The 20,286-nt window shown below is 45.5% G+C and overlaps 1 protein-coding gene across 1 annotated transcript; it reads right to left on the bottom strand.

Annotated features, from left to right (window-relative positions):
- Positions 1-1,954: 1,954 nt before the first annotated feature.
- On the bottom strand, positions 1,955-17,228 carry CCDC110 (coiled-coil domain containing 110). The gene is made up of 8 exons (XM_058670408.1): positions 17,119-17,228; positions 16,719-16,823; positions 7,842-7,897; positions 7,467-7,532; positions 5,969-6,079; positions 5,827-5,886; positions 2,319-4,467; positions 1,955-2,014 (listed from the first exon to the last, which is right to left on the bottom strand). The coding sequence occupies exons 1-8, from the start codon at positions 17,126-17,128 to the stop codon at positions 1,965-1,967; spliced, it is 2,607 nt and encodes an 868-aa protein (XP_058526391.1). The 5' UTR covers positions 17,129-17,228; the 3' UTR covers positions 1,955-1,964.
- Positions 17,229-20,286: the final 3,058 nt, after the last annotated feature.

Here is a 20,286-nt window from a genome sequence, read left to right as displayed (position 1 = left end):
CATCACAATACCAGATTTTAGAAATATTACAGGGCTCTCATGGTCAGATCAACAAGGTACTGGCATAAAAGCAGACATGTAGAACAGTGGAACAGAGTAGAAATCCCAGAGATAAATCTGTGCATCCAAAACCAACCAATCCTTGATAAGTGAGCTAAAATCATTCCCTGGAGAAAGGGCAGACTCTTCAATAAATGCTATAGGAAGGATTGGATTTCTGCTTGTAGAAGTTTAAGAGAAAATGCCTACCTTACACCTAGACAAACAGTAACTCAAAATAGATTAAAGATCTAATATTAAGAGCAGACACTACCAAACTACTAGAAGAAAACATAGGGGAAATGCTGCAAGACCTTGTCTTAGGCAAAGACTTTATTAGGCAAGACTCCAGAACTATAAGCAATGAAAGCAAACATCGACAAATATGACTACATCAAGCTAGGAAACTTCTGAAAAAAAAAAAAAAAACAGTGAACAGACACTTCTAACAGAATGACAGTAAATATTTTCAAACTATGCATCTGATCAGATTAACATTCAGAATATATAAGAAACTTAAGAAGCTCAACAACAACTACAACAAAAATCCAGGTAAGAAATGGGCAAACGATATGAGTAGATATTTTTCAAAGGAAGAAATACAAATGGGCGACAGACATATGAAAAATGCTCAGGATCACTAGCCATCAGGCAAATGAAAATAAAAATCACAATAACGTCTCACCTCACTCCAGTGACAAAGAAGCAACGACATCAATAAAACTCTAGTAGAGACCAGCATCATAAATTAAAGAGTGCATGAACGCCAATCTGCTGGACCCTATAAAGATAAGGAGTATTATGAACAATTTTTATGCCAATGTATTTGAGAAGTTGTATTAAAAATGCAAAGTCCTCAGAACACAAATTATCAAAGCTATCTCAGGAAAAGGAAAGGAACCTGAATAGTTCTGTATTTATGAACCAATTTTATTTTGCAATTTAAGACCTTTTAGTTGGTGAATTCTATTTTCAACCTGTTTTATGAGGCCAGGATTTTCCTGGTATGGAAAACCAAAAAAGACATGAAAAGAAAATAATTCAGAGTAATATCTTTCAGAATACAGAAGTAGACATCCTTAAGAAGATAGCATCAAAATGAATTGATTATTCAGTTAAAGACTGGCACAATGCAACTATCCCAGGGAAACAGGATGGTATTCTGATGGTTCAGGAATTACTGTCATTCACTGTAGTAACTTAAAAAAACACCAGTACCTCAAGAAATGCAGAAAAAGTATTTGACAAGAAATTGTGTAACAGGTAATTTTGGAAGAGATAAGTATCGCTGTCTGGAGCAAAGGACATAGAGCCTTGGAAGTTGGACATTGTGTCTCATGAACCTTGGCAGGCACACCTGCTGCCCAGTATGAAAAAGATGTGTCCATCTACAGAGAAGGGTTGGCAGAGTTACTGCACATAGAATATTTGAATTCTCCCAGCAATCCGTTGTGTAACCCTCTTCATGCTGTGTTAGAATCTTCAGTTTTTGACATGATAGAAGTACCAGCCTAATTCTGGATTGTAATTTTACAAGCTAATCTATTCTAGCCAGTTGCAAATTTTAATCACATGTGAATTCAACTTTAAAAGTGTTTTTGGGGGAGGGCATTGTGCTTGGGACATCTGTATTTCAGTGTCTGGTTCAAGTCCTTTCACCTCGTGCATTCTGGGAGGCACAGGGTGAGGGCTCAAATGCTTGAACCCTTGCCACCTGTGTAGAAAATCCGGCTGGAGTCCCCAGCTCCTGGCTCCTGCCCATCCCAGCCACGGCTCTGGTGGCACCTGGAGGGTGAACCCGCATAGGGATGATCTCTGTCATTCTGTCTTCCAAGCAGATGAAAACAAATAAACTTAAGAAAATATTTTGTATGAATAAAAAAAAATACTTGGACAAGGATTTTTGAAACATTGATTTTAGAAGTTTATTTACATATCTTGGATGGAAGCAGTGGATAGAGTTTACTTGGAATTCCTGGAAAAAAAGAAGAATTTTTTAAAAGGTGGGAATGCTAACATACTTGAGAAAAGTTAACATAAAACCCCCTGCTCCCTGCCAGATTTGCCTTATGCATATACAATAAAATAAATAATGTGAACACTCTGATTTCAAACTAAAAAGCAAAATAACTACATGGTTCTACTTTATAATGAATTGGATATGCATTTTACAAAATTAAGTCATGCTTAATTAAAAGTTTGCTTCTTATATATCCTGTTTATACTAAGATAAACAAATCTTAAACATATGGCTATTAATCCATCATAACATAACGTACCTTTCATATCAGGATCTAAAGGCCTATTCCTAAGACTAGAAGTATCTTCATAAGTGTTGTAGTTGTCAAAATGAAATTTCTCTCTTTTTGAAATGTAAACTGATTTTGCTGTGCCATTATGCTTACCAGAGATTTTATCACTTAAGCTTATATATTCTCGCTGAAGATTCCGCTTCTCAAATTCCAAGGTATCTCTTTCATTTTCGACGCTTCTCACATAGTTTTCCAAAAGTATTTTGTCTTCGGTAAGCCTACTAATACTGTTTTCAAATTTTAGATTTTCTTGACTGTGTTTCTTTAGTTCTTCTTTTAGAATCTGATTATCTGCCTTTATTTCCATGACCATTTTTGATAACATTTCGCATTCCTTGCCAACTTCTGACAAACTATTCTTATATATGCTTGCTTCTGATTTTGCGGTTTTGATTTCTTGCAGAAAATTCTCTTTTGCAGTGGATTGGTAAGTCTGCATATTCTCAAGTTCTCTTTCCATCATTTTTCTAGCAGTAGTAGATTCTTTTAATGTGGTTTCAAGATCCAGTTTTTCATTTTTAATTGTTTCTAGAATTTGTAGAAGCGTCTCTTTCTCTGTTTTTGCCAGTCTTTCTTTCTCTTGTAGCTGTATGACCTCTAGTTTGTTTTCTTTCAGTTCATTTTCAAGAGAGCTTTTTTCCTTAAGAAGCTGCAATGTTTTTTTCTCTAACATCTCTTTTTCATCTTGTTTCAATAGAATGTTTGTTTTCATTGCTTCCAACTCTATGCTCATTCGATTATTTTCGTTACTGACAATGGCCATATCATTTTGAGTTTTATGATCCCTGCTTTTGAGTTGATCCAGTGCTTCTACCATTTGTTGCTTCTCTATAGAAAGTTGACTGTTTTTCTCCTCCAGAGTTTGGTTTTGGTCTTGAAGAATGTTATATCTACTAATTACTTTTTTTAATTCTTTAAGACATTCTTGGTTGTCCTCTTCTGTTTTAACTAACTTGGACTGAAAAACACCGTTTTCCTCAACTAAATTCTTTATTTGCTTTTCATATGTTTCAACTTTTTGTATCAGAGATTGGGTGGTAAAAACCAGAGGTTTAATTTTGGTCTTCAGGGTTAGATTTTCTTTCTCCAGTTCTGTTACTTTTTTCTGTATCTGCATAGATTCCTTTAAGTAATTCTGTAAGTATTGGATTTTTGCAACACATTGCTGTGTAACAGAATTAATTTTGGATGTTTTCTCATTTTCAACTATTATTGGTCCCTGTTGTACTGCAAATGGTTGCACTTCCTTGTCTTCCACTTCATGTTTCATTTGGTCGAGGAATGACAGGGTATACCTCGGAACCCTGGAATGATATTTTAAATCTGTAATGTTCTTGCCATTGATGGGAATTTCTTTTTTGTTTTTCTCACTCTTCTTCCCCCTGTGGATATCACTTTTAGATAATTTTTTACATTTCCTACAGAAGTTCAAGTGGAGTTTTGATACTGTTTCCCTGAATGGTAGTAATTTGCTGACTACTGCCTCTAATTCTAAAATTCTCTTTGATTTTATGTCATCATTTAAATGACTTCCTATGTGTTCTTCCTTAATAAAGTTAATTCTTTCTTTATGTATGGGAGACAGGTTATAGTTACCACTACTTTGCACATTTGTATCAGTTTTTAATATTTGAAGTTCATTTGTAAGAGCAAGTTCCCTGTTGTGTGACTTTTGAAGCTCTTCCTTCATTTGTTTGATAGAGCTGCAGATATCATCTAGATTTTCACAAAATCTATTGTTGAGAAAAGGCACAGTAATTGTGGATTTGCTTAGACTTCCCGGGTCAGCATGAGTTGTGGATTTACTCAGAATTCCCGGGTCAGCGTAATATTTCACATTTTGAGCCACAGCAGGTAAAACATTTTGAAGGTTGTTGTAATTCTTCAACGTGTCAGAATGTTCAGAAGGATTCACAATTATGCTGGAGGCTGAATTATCCTTTGAGCTTCTCAGAGTTTGCGTGGCCTCGGGATGCAGCTGAGATGGGCTGTTTACACTTGGAGAGAGACTGTGAACACTGTTGCCACTGAATTTTTCTTCCATTGAATTGTGAGTTCTGAAATCCTCAAAGTGATGAACTTTTTCCACAGAAGTGTCTTCTTGCTTCCCTGTAGGCTAGTAACAATAAAATAGTACATTTCACAATGTACCATCATGTGCCACATGACCAAGAAATTAATATCATACTTTATAAGGGATTTATTTATACAACCCAAACAGGCATTTTATCCATTTCTACAGCAAAACACAAAACAAACAAACAAAAAACAACCAAGAAATGTGAACAAGTAGGATTCATATTCTTAATTTGACAACATTTGTTTGGCAATTAGGTTAGATTTTGACTTGATTCCTTACAGGACGAGGTGCATGGGCCAACCCCTCAGTTTAACAAATAGAAACTTAGCATCCTTAAACAGATGGGAGCAAAAGGTCAAATGGGAGCTTAAGGAAAATGAGTGTTTCTACTTCTAATCTAATCTTTGTCAGTGTGAGTTTGCATTCTGGATTTCAGATTTCAAGGCTGTAATTACCCTGGAAATGTAAATTCTGATCATTAGCATGGACACAGGATAGTTCTGGTTTGGACCTGTTCTGGGGAAGTGAGCCAAGGTATAGGCCAATCCCAAGCAGACAGGTAGGCTATTAAAAACAGCCGTAAGGGCAGGCATTTGGCATAGTGGTTAAGATCCCTTTTAGGATGACCACATTCCAATCACTGTGCCTGTTAAGTCCTGTTCCCACTTCTGATCCAGATTCCTGCTCACACACATGCTAGGAAGAAGCCAGTGATTGCGTCAAGACTTGGGTCCCTGTCACCCGTGTGGGATGCGTGCATGGGGTTTCAAGCTGCTGGCTTTGGCTTGTTCCAGGCCTGGCTGTTGCTGGAATTTGGGGAGTAAACCAGCAGATGGAAAATTCTATCTGCCTCTATCTTTCCTCTCTCTTTTTCTTTCTCTGTCTTTGCCTTTCAAATTAAATACTACAATTTAAAAGCTGGCAGAATTGCATTTGAGTTTCCTGGGGGCATCTTGTGGTGTCTATACTAGGTAGATGTGCCTCACAGATTCTTTTTTATAAAGATTTATTTATTTTTATTGCAAAGTCAGATATACAGAGAGGAGGAGAGACAGAGAGGAAGATCTTCTGTCTGATGATTCACTCCCCAAGTGAGCCACAATGGCCGGTACTGCACCGATCCGAAGCCGAGAACCAGGAACCTCTTCCAGGTCTCCCACGCGGGTGCAGGGTCCCAAAGCTTTGGTCCGTCCTCGACTGCTTTCCCAGGCCACAAGCAGGGAGCTGGATGGGAAGTGGAGCTGCCAGGATTAGAACCAGCGCCCATATGGGATCCTGGCGCGTTCAAGGCGAGGACTTTAGCTGCTAGGCCACGCCGCCGGGCCCTGCCGGGCCCGCCTCACAGATTTTCTTAAGAGGAATGGCCACACGAGAGAAGTGAGGGGGCAGACGCACGTCTTGCAAGCTCTTCAGGCTAGGGATTTTCTTCCTTTCACCTCTGTCAGTCCATTCTGCCTGTGAAGAAGAGGTTGTAAGCACTGGTGATAAACTGCTTGCAGTCACATTCTGAAATTAGACGTGTATGTAGAAGACATACCAAATCCTTCTCAGGGTGTGAGCTGAATGCTAGATTTTTTTCCAAGACAAACTGTGGGTTTTCTACTTCAATGATACTTTTGTTCAGTATTTCACTGATTTCAGATTGTACCTTTAAGAGATGGATTGAAATAGTTAGAATTTTATTTTGGAATTATAAGCTCACTAATGTTCATAAATACTCAGATATAATTGAAAGATATGTTGAAGTTTAGTCCTAGCAGAGAGTATATATTATGAAGATTGCTAAGGAATCTTTAATGAAATTATGCCTTTTTATACATTTGTACTTTTAGAAAGACTTAAAATTCATGAATTATATTCAAATCATTTTAGACATTTGATTTTACATTGTTGATTGAGTCAGTGATCTTTGGTTTTGGTCTTCGAATGCTACCTGTTCTAGCATCCTCAGAAAGCATATGTGTTCTATATCTATTTTTCTGATGTTACTTTTAGGACAAGACTGTTGGGACAGTGATTGTGTGTTGTTGCATCCTATTCTAATTGCACTGCTACTTATTTCCTCTGGATGATGTTCCTGTGGCTTTGATGATACTGATTCCACTGCTGGGTTCAAGGGTGGGCATGTGACTCAGCTCTAACTGGCTGACAGCTGCCTCCCTTCTGTATTGTTCCACGTTTTGCTTATGACATTATCTTGGGTAATCTGAATCTGATCAAGAACCTTAGTACAAACTATTCAGAGCAAACCCATGCTCTGTTCATACTCTAAATTGAATATGGAGGGATGAAAGCTTGAGGTTCCTCGCTCCCTGGACAGCAAAGCCAAGACAGGGCTTGAGGCTTGTTCTGATGACATGGTGAAGTCATCCTGAGGTGAGGTCTCTCTAGAACTTCCACATGACCTACTAACATGTGTTTCTCCCCTAAGTCAGTTTGAGTTAGATTTTATGTGACTTATAATGAGAGTCTCTCCATTTGTAGCCTGTATATAGATAGCACTTTACGTGTGTATTTAAAAAAAAAAATCAGCGCTTTCTTTTATCCAAACATAAGTATAACTGAAGCGAAGAATAACTTTTGCCTGGAACATATTATGACATTTATTAAATGTTTAATTCCTGTTAATGCATTAATCAGCTAATGATAATCAGCTTCAATGAAGAGATGATACTTCATTAAATTTGATTATTCCCTACTTACAAATTAGAAGGGGCTGGCATTGTGGCACCATGGGTTAAACTGCTGCTTATGAAAACAGTATTCCATAGGAGAGCTAGTTCCAACCCTGGCTGGTTCACTCCTGATCCAGTCCCTGCTAAGGTGCCTGGGAAGACAATGAAAGATGGCTAAAGGGCTTGGGCACCTGTCACACATGTGGGAGACCTGGATAGGGTTCCTGTCTACTAGTTTCATACTGGTCCAACTCTGGCCATTTTGTGTATTTGAGAAGTGAACCAGCAGATGGGGGATTCTCTGTTACTCTGCCTTTCAAATAAATAAATCAATCCTTTTAAAAATTAGAAGAAACATACCATACTGACATTCTGCAAAGTCTGCATTCGCAGAGCCTGAAATGATTCCAACTGATGCTGAAGGACCTAGGACAAACCAAGTATGACATTGAACAAATTTAGGTAGCTGGACATTTGATTGAACTAGGTAGAGGGCAGAGAAAGAGAAAGCGAGAGAAAGAGATTTTATGTTTCCCAAAGTTGCCTCTTACCAAAAAAGATCACAGGAGAGTCAAATGACTTACACTCTTGTTTTGTAAGCTTTCCAATGCACTTTTATCACAAGTGTGAGGGATGAAGTGGAAGAACTCATATACATTTAAGACATATTTATTCTGAAAAATAAACTCAGTCCTTACAAAGGATTTTAGGGTTTAAATAGTGAAAAATACCTACTTTCAGTGCTGATTGCGGTTGGATTTGATTTTGTGATTCTGATATGCAGCCATATACTAAAAAGCAAAATTGGATAATGCTGTAATTTTAATTCTTAAAATTTTACTTTTTGACAGCTTTAAGAGCAGTATCTTTTAGACCAAAAGATAATGGGAATATGTGACATACACACCTTGGTAGCCACATGTTTATTATTTTTAGTTGAAATACCTATGTGAGGATTATAGTAATGTTTTTACTTTTATAATGAACAACTAGCTTATAATTCCAAACTTGGAACTTTTAGAAATTCAGTTTTTCCCTGTTTCTGGTGTATAGGCTACATTCTCTCTCTCTCTCTCTCTCTCTCTGTATCTTTTTCCTTCAAAAAAGATGAATAGAACGTGACTTTGTCCTTGCTCTTTCTTTTTTTCTTTCTTTTTTTTTAATTATTTATTATTTAACTTCATTAATTACATTGTATTATGTGACACAGTTACATAGATACTTGGGTTCTCCCACCCCTCCCCAAACCCTCCCACCATGGTGGATTCCTCCACCTTGTTGCATAACCACAGCTCAAGTTCAGTTGAGATTCCCCCATTGCAAGCATATACCAAACATAGAGTCCAGCATCTTATTGCCTGGCTCTTTCAAAGTCTGTATGTTCCTGCTGTTGGGAAAGGCAGTCACATGCATATGGCTTTCCCTCCTCTTTCTTGACCATGTAAGAATGGAGCATGGTCTAGAAACACCTTCTTATTCACAGAGAGGTGCTTGCAGCCTGCCCTGGACTTACTGATCACTGAATGTACTCATTTGCTCTGTGTAAATATGTGTGTCAATGGTGCCTGGGCAACTTTCTGCTATCTCTGTCTCCTGAAGACACAAGAACAGGATCTTTCTGCTTCAGCACCCAGGCGTGTTGGCTGGCAAGCTGCCCTGTGTAGGCTGCCAGAGGGGACTTGCTGGTCCTGGGGGAGCTGGCCCACTGCTGGAGCTGATCTTGATATGTCTCCTTGCCTTGTGACTAAGGTGGTACATCACCCAGCGTTTCACTGTATTACGTTTTCCATGGTGACTCTGATTCCAAGACTCAGTGAGCAGAAGTGCTTGGTTTTCTTGGTAATAGCCTGGGTGTCATAGGCTTGCCACCTTCCTAGGAGACAGATTATAAATCTGCCACAACTTTAGAGTAACACATTGGTGAATTTCACAACATCCTGTTGTGTCCAATGTTAGGCTACCTGCTTGCTTTGTATATTTTATAGTAGAATATTCCATAAGTATTTAGTGTCCTGAATGGAATAAGAGATGGAATTGAATGCTTACCTTGGCTGACAATTTCTGCTCCTACAGAGGGTTTTAAAAGAGGTTTGCAGATTCTCTCCTTGGCTTGGTAGCTTGCCACACATTAGGGAAGCCAGTTTCCAAGTCTAGGCACTCCCCCTTGCCATCTGCCCTTGGCACTGAGAGGCCAGCACTGGCTCAGCGACAACTAAAGAATGCCACCTTTAGTGAGAGGATGGGAGGGACATTGATCCCACCTGGGACTCTGTTGGGAAGGTTCTGAGTAGAGGAACTGGTCAGGTCCTGAAGCAGAACATGTTCCTATTTGTGGAACAGAAGGTAAGCCAGCATGGCTGCAGCTCAGGGATCAAGAAATAGGGCGTGGGAAAACACTGGGTATGTCATGAATGGCTTCTCAGGTCAAGGATAGGGGTTTGGATTTTGAGTGAAATGGGAAATTTTGGAGAGTTTCAACCCTGGGAATGATTTAATATGATACAAAATGTTCACAAGTTACATGATAATAGATTATACGGGAGCCAGTTACGAGATTATCACAATCCAAGTGAAAAATGAAGATATTTTGAAGTATTACGTGAGGAGATGGAGAAAAGTAGGTGAATTCAGAATATATTTTGGAGATAAAGCTGAATGTGCTACCAGAAGGTAGAAGGGACCTTAAGAGAGGAATTGAGGATGACTCCTTGGTTTTAATGAGAGCAGGTGGATGAATGATGTCACTTATTATAGTGGAAAATCATGGGATAGGAACATATTTTAGGAGAAAGACTACTTTTAGATGTTAAGCATGTTTGTTAGATCTTGAAGGAGAGATGCCAAAAAGTCCAATGGATGTAGCAGTCTGGGATTTATAGGAGTGACAGTGAGCAATTTACCATGATTACAGATGTCACTGCTGGCCAGAGAAGGGTAGAGCTGGCTGAGTTACCAGCACAGAAGCCCCACGGAAGTGGCTAAAGATACTGGAATGGGAATACTGGGCCTTGGAGACTAGCCCTCTCCTTCTAGTTTTACCGAGGAAGGGACCAACGTACACACAGGAGTGGGGTGCACGTGGGAGAAGATGTGAGAGCCAGGATTTTGTTTTGTTTTACCCATGAAGACTCTCACATGCTGGCACCAGAGAGTGAGATAAAGGAATTGGAAAGGGAGGGCCAGACTGATGAATTCTGGAGAATGAGGGAGACTGACTGCTGAGAGTTGAGTCCTTGGGCATTCCAGAGGAGGTGAGATCTGGGGGAGCTGACCTGTTACGCGGGGACAGTTCTTCCACTGAAAACATGACTTTGAAAATGTGAAGGTAGAGAGTGAGGGAGTTTTGTTCTGGTAGTGTCTACTCTTTTCCTTTAGCATGAAATCATGGTATGAGTTAGGGGGTAGTGAAGAAGAGGTGTTGGAGTGAAGTGGTTAAGTTGGGGAGCACTGGACTAGAAATCTGCTGGGGAGACAAGTTTTCCCAACAGCACTCAGTACTCCTTGGAGAGTCGGATGACTCAAAAGTGAGTCTCTCTCTAGCAATCCAGATTAATCAGTGCATCCAGAGAGTAGGCAGGGAGTTGGGTTCATTTAGTTTTAAAGAAGATTAAAATAACTTTTTGGGATGAGTTTCAAAAACATTGGCTATGACTTATCCCCAAAGGAATGGCAATTTTAAAATCCAGCAATATTTAAAGAGCCACATGGAATTACATGGAGGGAAGTTAACAGAGGGTTGCAGGAGACCTGACACATCTCTCTCTGCTACATGTTCGACATTGCAAGGCACACAGACCAAGTGGAGGAGACAGTCCCAGCCCTTAGCTGACTTGAAGTCTATCCGGAATGTAAGAAAAATCTTCCTATTGTATCCCACTTAAATTTCTTAGCTCTTTCATACTTAACTATCAAAAGCAGAAAAAAAGGTAGTTACTAATGGAATGACTTGTGAGATAATTAAGGTGAAGATAATTGGAGTCATATCCAGATGGCATTAGGGACACAGCCAACAGCTAACAGGCCAAGAAGAACAAATCCAATGTGGGACGATTCTGTACAGGGTATCAGATACTGTGTGAAGATTGTTTCATGTACTGAGATTGCTATAAAGTTCACTCCTAGGAGTTCCTGGTTCATAAATCCTTGTGAGGTGTGGCACATTCTGCTGGTGTGTGTGTGTGTGGGGGGGGAGGTGGCTGTCCTGGTCAGTAGTGATAAGTCTGTTGGTGTGTGTGTGTGTGGGGGGGTGTGTGGCTGTCCTGGTCAGTAGTGATACAGTCTGCTGGTGTGTGTGTGTGTGTGGGGTGGCTGTCCTGGTCAGTAGTGGTACAGTCTGCTGGTGTGTGTGTGTGTGTGTGGGGTGGCTGTCCCGGTCAGTAGTGGTACAGTCTGCTGGTGTGTGTGTGTGGGGGGGTGGCTGTCCTGGTCAGTAGTGGTACAGTCTGCTGGTGTGTGTGTGTGGGGTGGGGGGTGGCTGTCCTGGTCAGTAGTGGTACAGTCTGCTGGTGTGTGTGTGTGGGGTGGCTGTCCTGATCAGTAGTGGTACAGTCTGCTGGTGTGTGTGTGTGGGGTGGCTGTCCCGGTCAGTAGTGGTACAGTCTGCTGGTGTGTGTGTGGGGGGTGGGAGGTGGCTGTCCTGGTCAGTAGTGGTACAGTCTGCTGGTGTGTGTGTGTGTGTGGGGTGGCTGTCCTGGTCAGTAGTGGTACAGTCTGCTGGTGTGTGTGTGTGGGGGGGGGTGGCTGTCCCGGTCAGTAGTGGTACAGTCTGCTGGTGTGTGTGTGTGTGGGGGGGTGGCTGTCCTGGTCAGTAGTGGTACAGTCTGCTGGTGTGTGTGTGTGTGTGTGGGGTGGCTGTCCTGGTCAGTAGTGGTACAGTCTGCTGGTGTGTGTGTGTGTGTGTGTGTGGGGTGTGGCTGTCCCGGTCAGTAGTGGTACAGTCTGCTGGTGTGTGTGTGTGTGGGGTGGCTGTCCCGGTCAGTAGTGGTACAGTCTGCTGGTGTGTGTGTGTGTGGGGTGGCTGTCCCGGTCAGTAGTGGTACAGTCTGCTGGTGTGTGTGTGTGGGGGGGTGGCTGTCCTGGTCAGTAGTGGTACAGTCTGCTGGTGTGTGTGTGTGGGGGGGGGGTGGCTGTCCTGGTCAGTAGTGGTACAGTCTGCTGGTGTGTGTGTGGGGGTGGCTGTCCTGGTCAGTAGTGGTACAGTCTGCTGGTGTGTGTGTGTGGGGGGGTGGCTGTCCTGGTCAGTAGTGGTACAGTCTGCTGGTGTGTGTGTGTGTGGGGGGGTGGCTGTCCTGGTCAGTAGTGGTACAGTCTGCTGGTGTGTGTGTGTGTGGGGGGGTGGCTGTCCCGGTCAGTAGTGGTACAGTCTGCTGGTGTGTGTGTGCGTGGGGGGGTGGCTGTCCTGGTCAGTAGTGGTACAGTCTGCTGGTGTGTGTGTGTGTGGGGGGGTGGCTGTCCCGGTCAGTAGTGGTACAGTCTGTTGGTGTGTGTGTGGGGGGGTGGCTGTCCTGGTCAGTAGTGGTACAGTCTGCTGGTGTGTGTGTGTGTGGGGGTGGCTGTCCTGGTCAGTAGTGATAGTCTGCTGGTGTGTGTGTGGGGGGGTGGCTGTCCTGGTCAGTAGTGGTACAGTCTGCTGGTGTGTGTGTGGGCGGGGTGGCTGTCCCGGTCAGTAGTGGTACAGTCTGCTGGTGTTGTGTGTGTGTGGGGGGGGTGGCTGTCCCGGTCAGTAGTGGTACAGTCTGCTGGTGTGTGTGTGTGGGGGGGTGGCTGTCCCGGTCAGTAGTGGTACAGTCTGCTGGTGTGTGTGTGTGTGGGGGGGTGGCTGTCCCGGTCAGTAGTGGTACAGTCTGCTGGTGTGTGTGTGGGGGGGGTGGCTGTCCCGGTCAGTAGTGGTACAGTCTGCTGGTGTGTGTGTGTGGGGGGTGGCTGTCCCGGTCAGTTGTGGTACAGTCTGCTGGTGTGTGTGTGTGGGGGGTGGCTGTCCCGGTCAGTAGTGGTACAGTCTGCTGGTGTGTGTGTGTGGGGGGGTGGCTGTCCTGGTCAGTAGTGGTACAGTCTGCTGGTGTGTGTGTGGGGGGGGTGGCTGTCCCGGTCAGTAGTGGTACAGTCTGCTGGTGTGTGTGTGTGTGTGGGGTGGCTGTCCCGGTCAGTAGTGGTACAGTCTGCTGGTGTGTGTGTGTGTGGGGGGGTGGCTGTCCCGGTCAGTAGTGGTACAGTCTGCTGGTGTGTGTGTGTGTGGGGGGGGGTGGCTGTCCTGGTCAGTAGTGGTACAGTCTGCTGGTGTGTGTGTGTGTGGGGGGGGTGGCTGTCCTGGTCAGTAGTGGTACAGTCTGCTGGTGTGTGTGTGTGGGGGGGGGTGGCTGTCCCGGTCAGTAGTGGTACAGTCTGCTGGTGTGTGTGTGTGTGTTGGGGGGTGTCCTGGTCAGTAGTGGTACAGTCTGCTGGTGTGTGTGTGGGGGGTGGCTGTCCTGGTCAGTAGTGGTACAGTCTGCTGGTGTGTGTGTGTGGGGGGGTGGCTGTCCCAGTCAGTAGTGGTACAGTCTGCTGGTGTGTGTGTGTGTGGGGGGGTGGCTGTCCTGGTCAGTAGTGGTACAGTCTGCTGGTGTGTGTGTGTGTGTGGGGGGGTGTCCTGGTCAGTAGTGGTACAGTCTGCTGGTGTGTGTGTGTGGGGTGGCTGTCCTGGTCAGTAGTGGTACAGTCTGCTGGTGTGTGTGTGGGGGGGGTGGCTGTCCTGGTCAGTAGTGGTACAGTCTGCTGGTGTGTGTGTGTGTGTGGGGGGTGTCCTGGTCAGTAGTGGTACAGTCTGCTGGTGTGTGTGTGTGTGGGGGGTGGCTGTCCTGGTCAGTAGTGGTAAAGTCTGCTGGTGTGTGTGTGTGTGGGGGTGGCTGTCCCAGTCAGTAGTGGTACAGTCTGCTGGTGTGTGTGTGTGGGGGGGTGGCTGTCCTGGTCAGTAGTGGTACAGTCTGCTGGTGTGTGTGTGTGTGGGGGGGTGGCTGTCCTGGTCAGTAGTGGTACAGTCTGCTGGTGTGTGTGTGTGGGGGGGTGGCTGTCCTGGTCAGTAGTGGTACAGTCTGCTGGTGTGTGTGTGTGTGGGGTGGCTGTCCCGGTCAGTAGTGGTACAGTCTGCTGTTGTGTGTGTGTGGGGGGGGTGGCTGTCCCGGTCAGTAGTGGTACAGTCTGCTGGTGTGTGTGTGGGGGGGTGGCTGTCCTGGTCAGTAGTGGTACAGTCTGCTGGTGTGTGTGTGTGGGGGGTGGCTGTCCTGGTCAGTAGTGGTACAGTCTGCTGGTGTGTGTGTGTGGGGGGGTGGCTGTCCCGGTCAGTAGTGGTACAGTCTGCTGGTGTGTGTGTGTGTGTGTGGGGTGGCTGTCCTGGTCAGTAGTGATAGTCTGCTGGTGTGTGTGTGTGTGGGGGGGTGGCTGTCCTGGTCAGTAGTGGTACAGTCTGCTGGTGTGTGTGTGTGTGGGGGGTGGCTGTCCCGGTCAGTAGTGGTACAGTCTGCTGGTGTGTGTGTGTGTGGGGTGGCTGTCCTGGTCAGTAGTGGTACAGTCTGCTGGTGTGTGTGTGGGGTGGCTGTCCCGGTCAGTAGTGGTACAGTCTGCTGGTGTGTGTGTGTGTGTGTGGGGTGGCTGTCCTGGTCAGTAGTGATAGTCTGCTGGTGTGTGTGTGTGTGGGGGGGTGGCTGTCCCGGTCAGTAGTGGTACAGTCTGCTGGTGTGTGTGTGTGTGGGGGGGTGGCTGTCCCGGTCAGTAGTGGTACAGTCTGCTGGTGTGTGTGTGTGGGGGGTGGCTGTCCTGGTCAGTAGTGGTACAGTCTGCTGGTGTGTGTGTGTGTGGGGTGGCTGTCCTGGTCAGTAGTGGTACAGTCTGCTGGTGTGTGTGTGTGGGGTGGCTGTCCCGGTCAGTAGTGGTACAGTCTGCTGGTGTGTGTGTGTGTGTGTGGGGTGGCTGTCCTGGTCAGTAGTGATAGTCTGCTGGTGTGTGTGTGTGGGGGGGTGGCTGTCCTGGTCAGTAGTGGTACAGTCTGCTGGTGTGTGTGTGTGGGGGGGGGGTGGCTGTCCTGGTCAGTAGTGGTACAGTCTGCTGGTGTGTGTGTGTGTGGGGGGGTGGCTGTCCTGGTCAGTAGTGGTACAGTCTGCTGGTGTGTGTGTGTGTGGGGGGGTGGCTGTCCTGGTCAGTAGTGATACAGTCTGCTGGTGTGTGTGTGGGGGGTGGCTGTCCCAGTCAGTAGTGGTACAGTCTGCTGGTGTGTGTGTGGGGGGGTTGCTGTCCCGGTCAGTAGTGGTACAGTCTGCTGGTGTGTGTGTGGGTGGGTGGCTGTCCTGGTCAGTAGTGGTACAGTCTGCTGGTGTGTGTGTGTGTGGGGGGGTGGCTGTCCTGGTCAGTAGTGGTACAGTCTGCTCGTGTGTGTGTGTGGGGGGGGTGGCTGTCCGTGTCCTGGATGCTTCCCCCCCCGACATGTGCATCGCTTCCTCTTCACCTCTCGCTTGCTTCCCATGTGACCTGCAGAGTGAGGTCTATGTAAAACTGCACACTCCCCACTTGCCTCTGATACAACATGTGTTCCCCTCCCCTTCTGCGCCTTACTCTTAGCCAGAAGATTTGTTCCTAGCTCCTGAACAATGTCCCCAGCTGGCCTGCTAGCTTCGTATGGACAGGAATGGTGGAGTCCTGGCATCTAAAACAGCACTTGATACATAGCCAGCAATCCAAAATATGTGTGATGTAGATGTATGCATGCATGACGGGAGTGTAGGCGTGGCTGGCAGAGTGGAAGTCCCAGCATGCTGGTGACCCTGCAGTCAGAACAGATCCCTCAGCCTTCCCCATCAGCCCAAGGGTTGGCTTCACTGGGGGCCATTCAGTATTCTTATACAATCAAAGGCCTCAGGAACATCCTAAAACTCTTTGTAAGTGATCATGACTTATGCAGGTCAGGATTACAGACTGCTGGGTAGTGTTCTAGGAACAGACCACTTGGTGAAACACGGGGAGGGCACAGAGTCAGGCCTCCCCCGGCCCTGAGGTGCAGGCAGGAACCCCTGCTGTCCTAGGAAACTCGAATCTAGCCTTCGTTCTGTGCCTTTTGGTGTTGGACCCTACGCTTGCAATGAGTAAGGACTGGGAAGAAAGACTTAATCCTGAAACAAGTGTAACTTTTTCTTACATGTTGGCATCTTTCTCCAGAGCCCTAAGTCTCACTTATATCACAGAACACATATTCCTAACAAAGCAAAACAGAACATGTTCTTGTGAACGAAAAGGTTTCTCCATGCCTTCTGACCGCAAATGCCCACTTGGAGGTAACTACTGGGGCTGACCCAAGCTTTTGGTGGGGATTGTTTCTCTTCTGAACATTGAGGTTATGTGGTGATTGCAAACATGTTCCTCCCCATACAATATCCAGGAGCCCACTTCAGCTTCTAATGTAAAAAAAGAAAAACCAACCAGTCTTTGGCATTCAGGACAAATGTGTGGTAATGTAGTTGGGTGATTAAGTCCTCTCAGCTCTGCTCCTTGCTAGCTGTGCGGGGTGAGGACTTAAGGAAGCTCTGCACCCTTTTCCTCACTTGTAAAGGGAATGACGACAGCGCCTCCTTTCGGGACTGCTGGGATTACCTGGTTCACTGCCACCTCCTTCCCATATTCCCTCCGAGGAACTGAGGATCTTCGCTGCCGACTGGAGAACACAGTCAACCTCGTCCTCTGCCTCAGGATGCCTTTCTGTAAGGGAAGCGCCGGGCGCTCTGGGTCCCGCCTGGAGCAGCCTGGCCGCTGCCGCAGCAGGCGGGGAAGCGGGGCTTGGAGACACGGCAGGCGACACCGGGTGGCCACTGGAGGGCGCGCTCGGGCCACGCAGCGGAGCGGGGAGGCGGCGGCGAAGCGAGAGCAGGAGGCGCCGGGCGCAGCTGCCCGGGCTTGCACTGCAGGCGGCCGCGGGAGACCCGATCTGTTAGGGATGACCAGCCCCCGACTTCCCACCGCAACCCCTCGAGAGCAGCCCCACTCCTGCCTTTACCGGGGCTCATGTCTGCTGCTCAAGATCTCTCCCAACTGCCTCCTCCACACATCCGGCTCAGCCGCTAGGCAGCCGGTTGCCTGGTAACGGGGCGGCTGGGCGTGAGCGCAGGTGGGCGGGCAGGGAGGCAGGTGCACGCGCTTCCAGTGGTCCTGGCCACAGATATTTAGCCAGTGCACTAGACTCAAAAGAGTTTCATTGCAAGATGCTTCCCACTCCACTCAGGAGTCAGAAAAGCAGCTTCTTCCCAAACCCCAGAACAATTTTATGCTAGATATTAGGTCAACAGTACCTTTTGATGATCAAGATCATTTTCTTTCTGTGAACTGAATCATGTATATTCCCAGTTGGAAACAATTTGGTCAGAAAATTACTATTGTAACTGAGCATAGAAACCTATCTATGAGGGTAACAGTCACAATAAACTTAGAAAAATGTTTTCACTGTCAGCGATGTCTACAACGTGAGTGGCATCCCCTTAAGAGTGAGCCTGGAAGTGCTAACAAGAGAAGGAGTGTATCTCACACAGCGGGGTGGAGGGTAGGCCCAGCTTGCTCAGGCTTTTCACAGCACTTGGGATCCATGCTGTGGGAGAGGTTCGTGTCTGGCCACTGAAACTGCCATTCCAACCTCCATTCTGAACTTAGTGGTATGGGGACCCCGTTGCTGCCGCAGCTACATGGAAGGCGGACAGCAAAGTGTGGCTCTCCACACCGGAGTTTAGTGTGAGATTGGAACCACTGTGGACAGTGTACCTTCAAAGGGAAGAGATTGAACTATTGTAGTTCAAATATGATGCTGCAAATATTTCAGAGGTATCAGGAAAATGTGTTATTTGTATTATGTGTCAGCGTTGTTGATAAACTTGCTAAATTTCTAAAAATGAAAATCTTACAGGCTTCTCAAAAGCGCAAGTTTAGATGAACTATCACAATATAAGTCCTTCCAGAATTTTATTATTTTTTTCAGAACTTTTAAAATAATGCATGCAAATAATGATGTAACCAACGTCTGGCTTCTCTCTTGTAGAATTAACAACGGTCACTCTAATGACACGGTTGATTTTTTTTATTTAGAAAAAAATAGCGTGGTGTGGAATGGGACTCCCTACTGTCCCTCACCCTGCTCCTAACTCCTCATGTTCTTCCCACGAGAAAACAGCATCATGAATTAGGATGAGCCTTCCAGTTCATTTTTATAGTTACCTATGTGTTCGTGATGAATATAATCTTTTCTCTTATAAAACTTTTTTGTAAATTATATCATAATTTATGTTGTAGTCTATAGCTTTCTCTTTTTACTCAACATTTATTTTTAGACCTTTAATCCAATGCTAAACAAAACAGGATTAATGGTGAGAGCGACAGCATTTCAGAATTATCGAAACCACGTGGGCAGAACCCTCAGAGCATGCACCACATTGGGGACCTTGGGTGACTATATTCCATCCACAGGTACTGGGGAGGTTGGGAGGTTGGGTAAGGCTTCTTCCCCTTTCCCCCAGGTACAGGAAGAAGAAATAGAAATCTTGGAAACAATGATCATACCCACTTTTTCCTAACCCTCGATCCTTCCTACTCTGAGCAGCTATGTAAACATCAACAACAACAACAACAACAACAACAGGCCTAAGTTAGCTCTCGGTTCTCTCAATGTGTTTGCTTTTTGTCTTTTTGTTATTTTTCTATTATTATTATTATTATTTTTAAAGATTTATTTTTATTACAAAGTCAGATATATAGAGGAGGAGAGACAGAGAGGAAGATCTTCCGTCCGATGATTCACTCCCCAAGTGAGCCGCAACGGGCCGGTGCGCGCCAATCCGATGCCGGGAACCAGGAACCTCTTCCGGGTCTCCCACGCGGGTGCAGGGTCCCAATGCATTGGGCCGTCCTCGACTGCTTTCCCAGGCCCCAAGCAGGGAGCTGGATGGGAAGCGGAGCTGCCAGGATTAGAACCGGCGCCCATATGGGATCCTGGTGCGTTCAAGGCGAGGACTTTAGCTGCTAGGCCATGCCGCCGGGCCCTATATTTCTATTATTTTTTAAAGTTTGAAATGATTACTAACTTAAAGTTGTAAGTATAGTATGACCCATCTTTTTTTTTCTCCTCATTTTTTGGAAGACTTTTTTATTTATTTGAAGATTAAATAAATTGTTCATCTGTTTGTTCACTCCTCAGGTGGCTGCAACTGCCAAGGCTGGGCCAGGCTGAACCCAGGAGCCAGGAGCTTCATCTGGGACTCACATGGGGTAGCAGGGCACAGTCACTTGGGTCATTTCCCACTGCTTTTCCCAGGTCATTGGTAGGGAGCTGCAATGGAAGTGGAGCATCTAGAAGGTGAATTGGTACCCAGATAGCAGAGAAATCTACCGTGACAGGCAGTGGCTTTATTAGCTACACCACAACACTGGCCCATTCCCCCCAGTTGTTAAGAATTGAGTGTTGGCATAACTTCCCCCTCAGTCCTTACCAGAAACACAAGAACACAAGCATTAGCAAAAACATCAAAATTCAAAAGCTGGGCCCAGTTTGGTAGTCTAGTGGCTAAAGTCCTTGCCTTGTATGTGCTGGGATTCCATAATGGCCACCGATTCTAATCCCTTCTGCTCCACTTCCCATCCAGCTCTCTGCCTGTGGGCTGGAAAAGCAGTCAAGAATGGCCCAAAGCCTTAGGACCCTGCATCTGTGTGGGAGACCCGGAAGAAATTTCAATGAATTTAATTTTTTGTGTAAGGTCAAATTAGAGGAAAAGACAGTATTTAAACTCAGCAATATTCCCTAGGAATAGGGAATATGGTTTAAAAATCTTCAAACGTATACTTCTAAATACTATAGTGGGCCAGTGTTGTAGCTCCTAGGGTTAAGCCACCGCCTGTGACACTTGTATCCCATATGAGCATATGAGCACTGGTTCAAATTCTGGATGCTCCTCTTCCAATCCAGCTTCCTGCTAGTGTGCCTGAAAAACAACGACATGTGTCTTACCCATGTAGGAGACCTGAATGGAGTTCCTGACTTTGGAGCCTTTGGCCTGACTCAAATCCAGCCGCTGATCTCTCCTCCATTTTCTCCACCCTACCGCGTCGTGGCCACAGTAGACAACTGTGGAAAGAATTACTGAATAAGAAATATCCACAACTCCCTTTCTTCCTCTGTCTTTCAAAT

This window comes from Ochotona princeps, chromosome 11 (assembly GCF_030435755.1).
Source record: "Ochotona princeps isolate mOchPri1 chromosome 11, mOchPri1.hap1, whole genome shotgun sequence".
Lineage (NCBI taxonomy): Eukaryota > Metazoa > Chordata > Mammalia > Lagomorpha > Ochotonidae > Ochotona > Ochotona princeps.
The sequence above is the reverse complement of the archived record's forward strand: the minus strand, read 5'-3'. Positions and strand labels throughout refer to the sequence as shown.

Bases quoted from the DNA above. Each gene is read 5' to 3' on its own strand.
- CCDC110 (XM_058670408.1), bottom strand. The intron at 4,468-5,826 runs GTGCGTCTGCCC...TATTGTTACTAG, and splicing joins GCCTGAAGAGCTTGCAAGAC to CCTACAGGGAAGCAAGAAGA. The intron at 2,015-2,318 runs GTACGTTATGTT...CTTTTTTTCCAG, and splicing joins TTTAGATCCTGATATGAAAG to GAATTCCAAGTAAACTCTAT.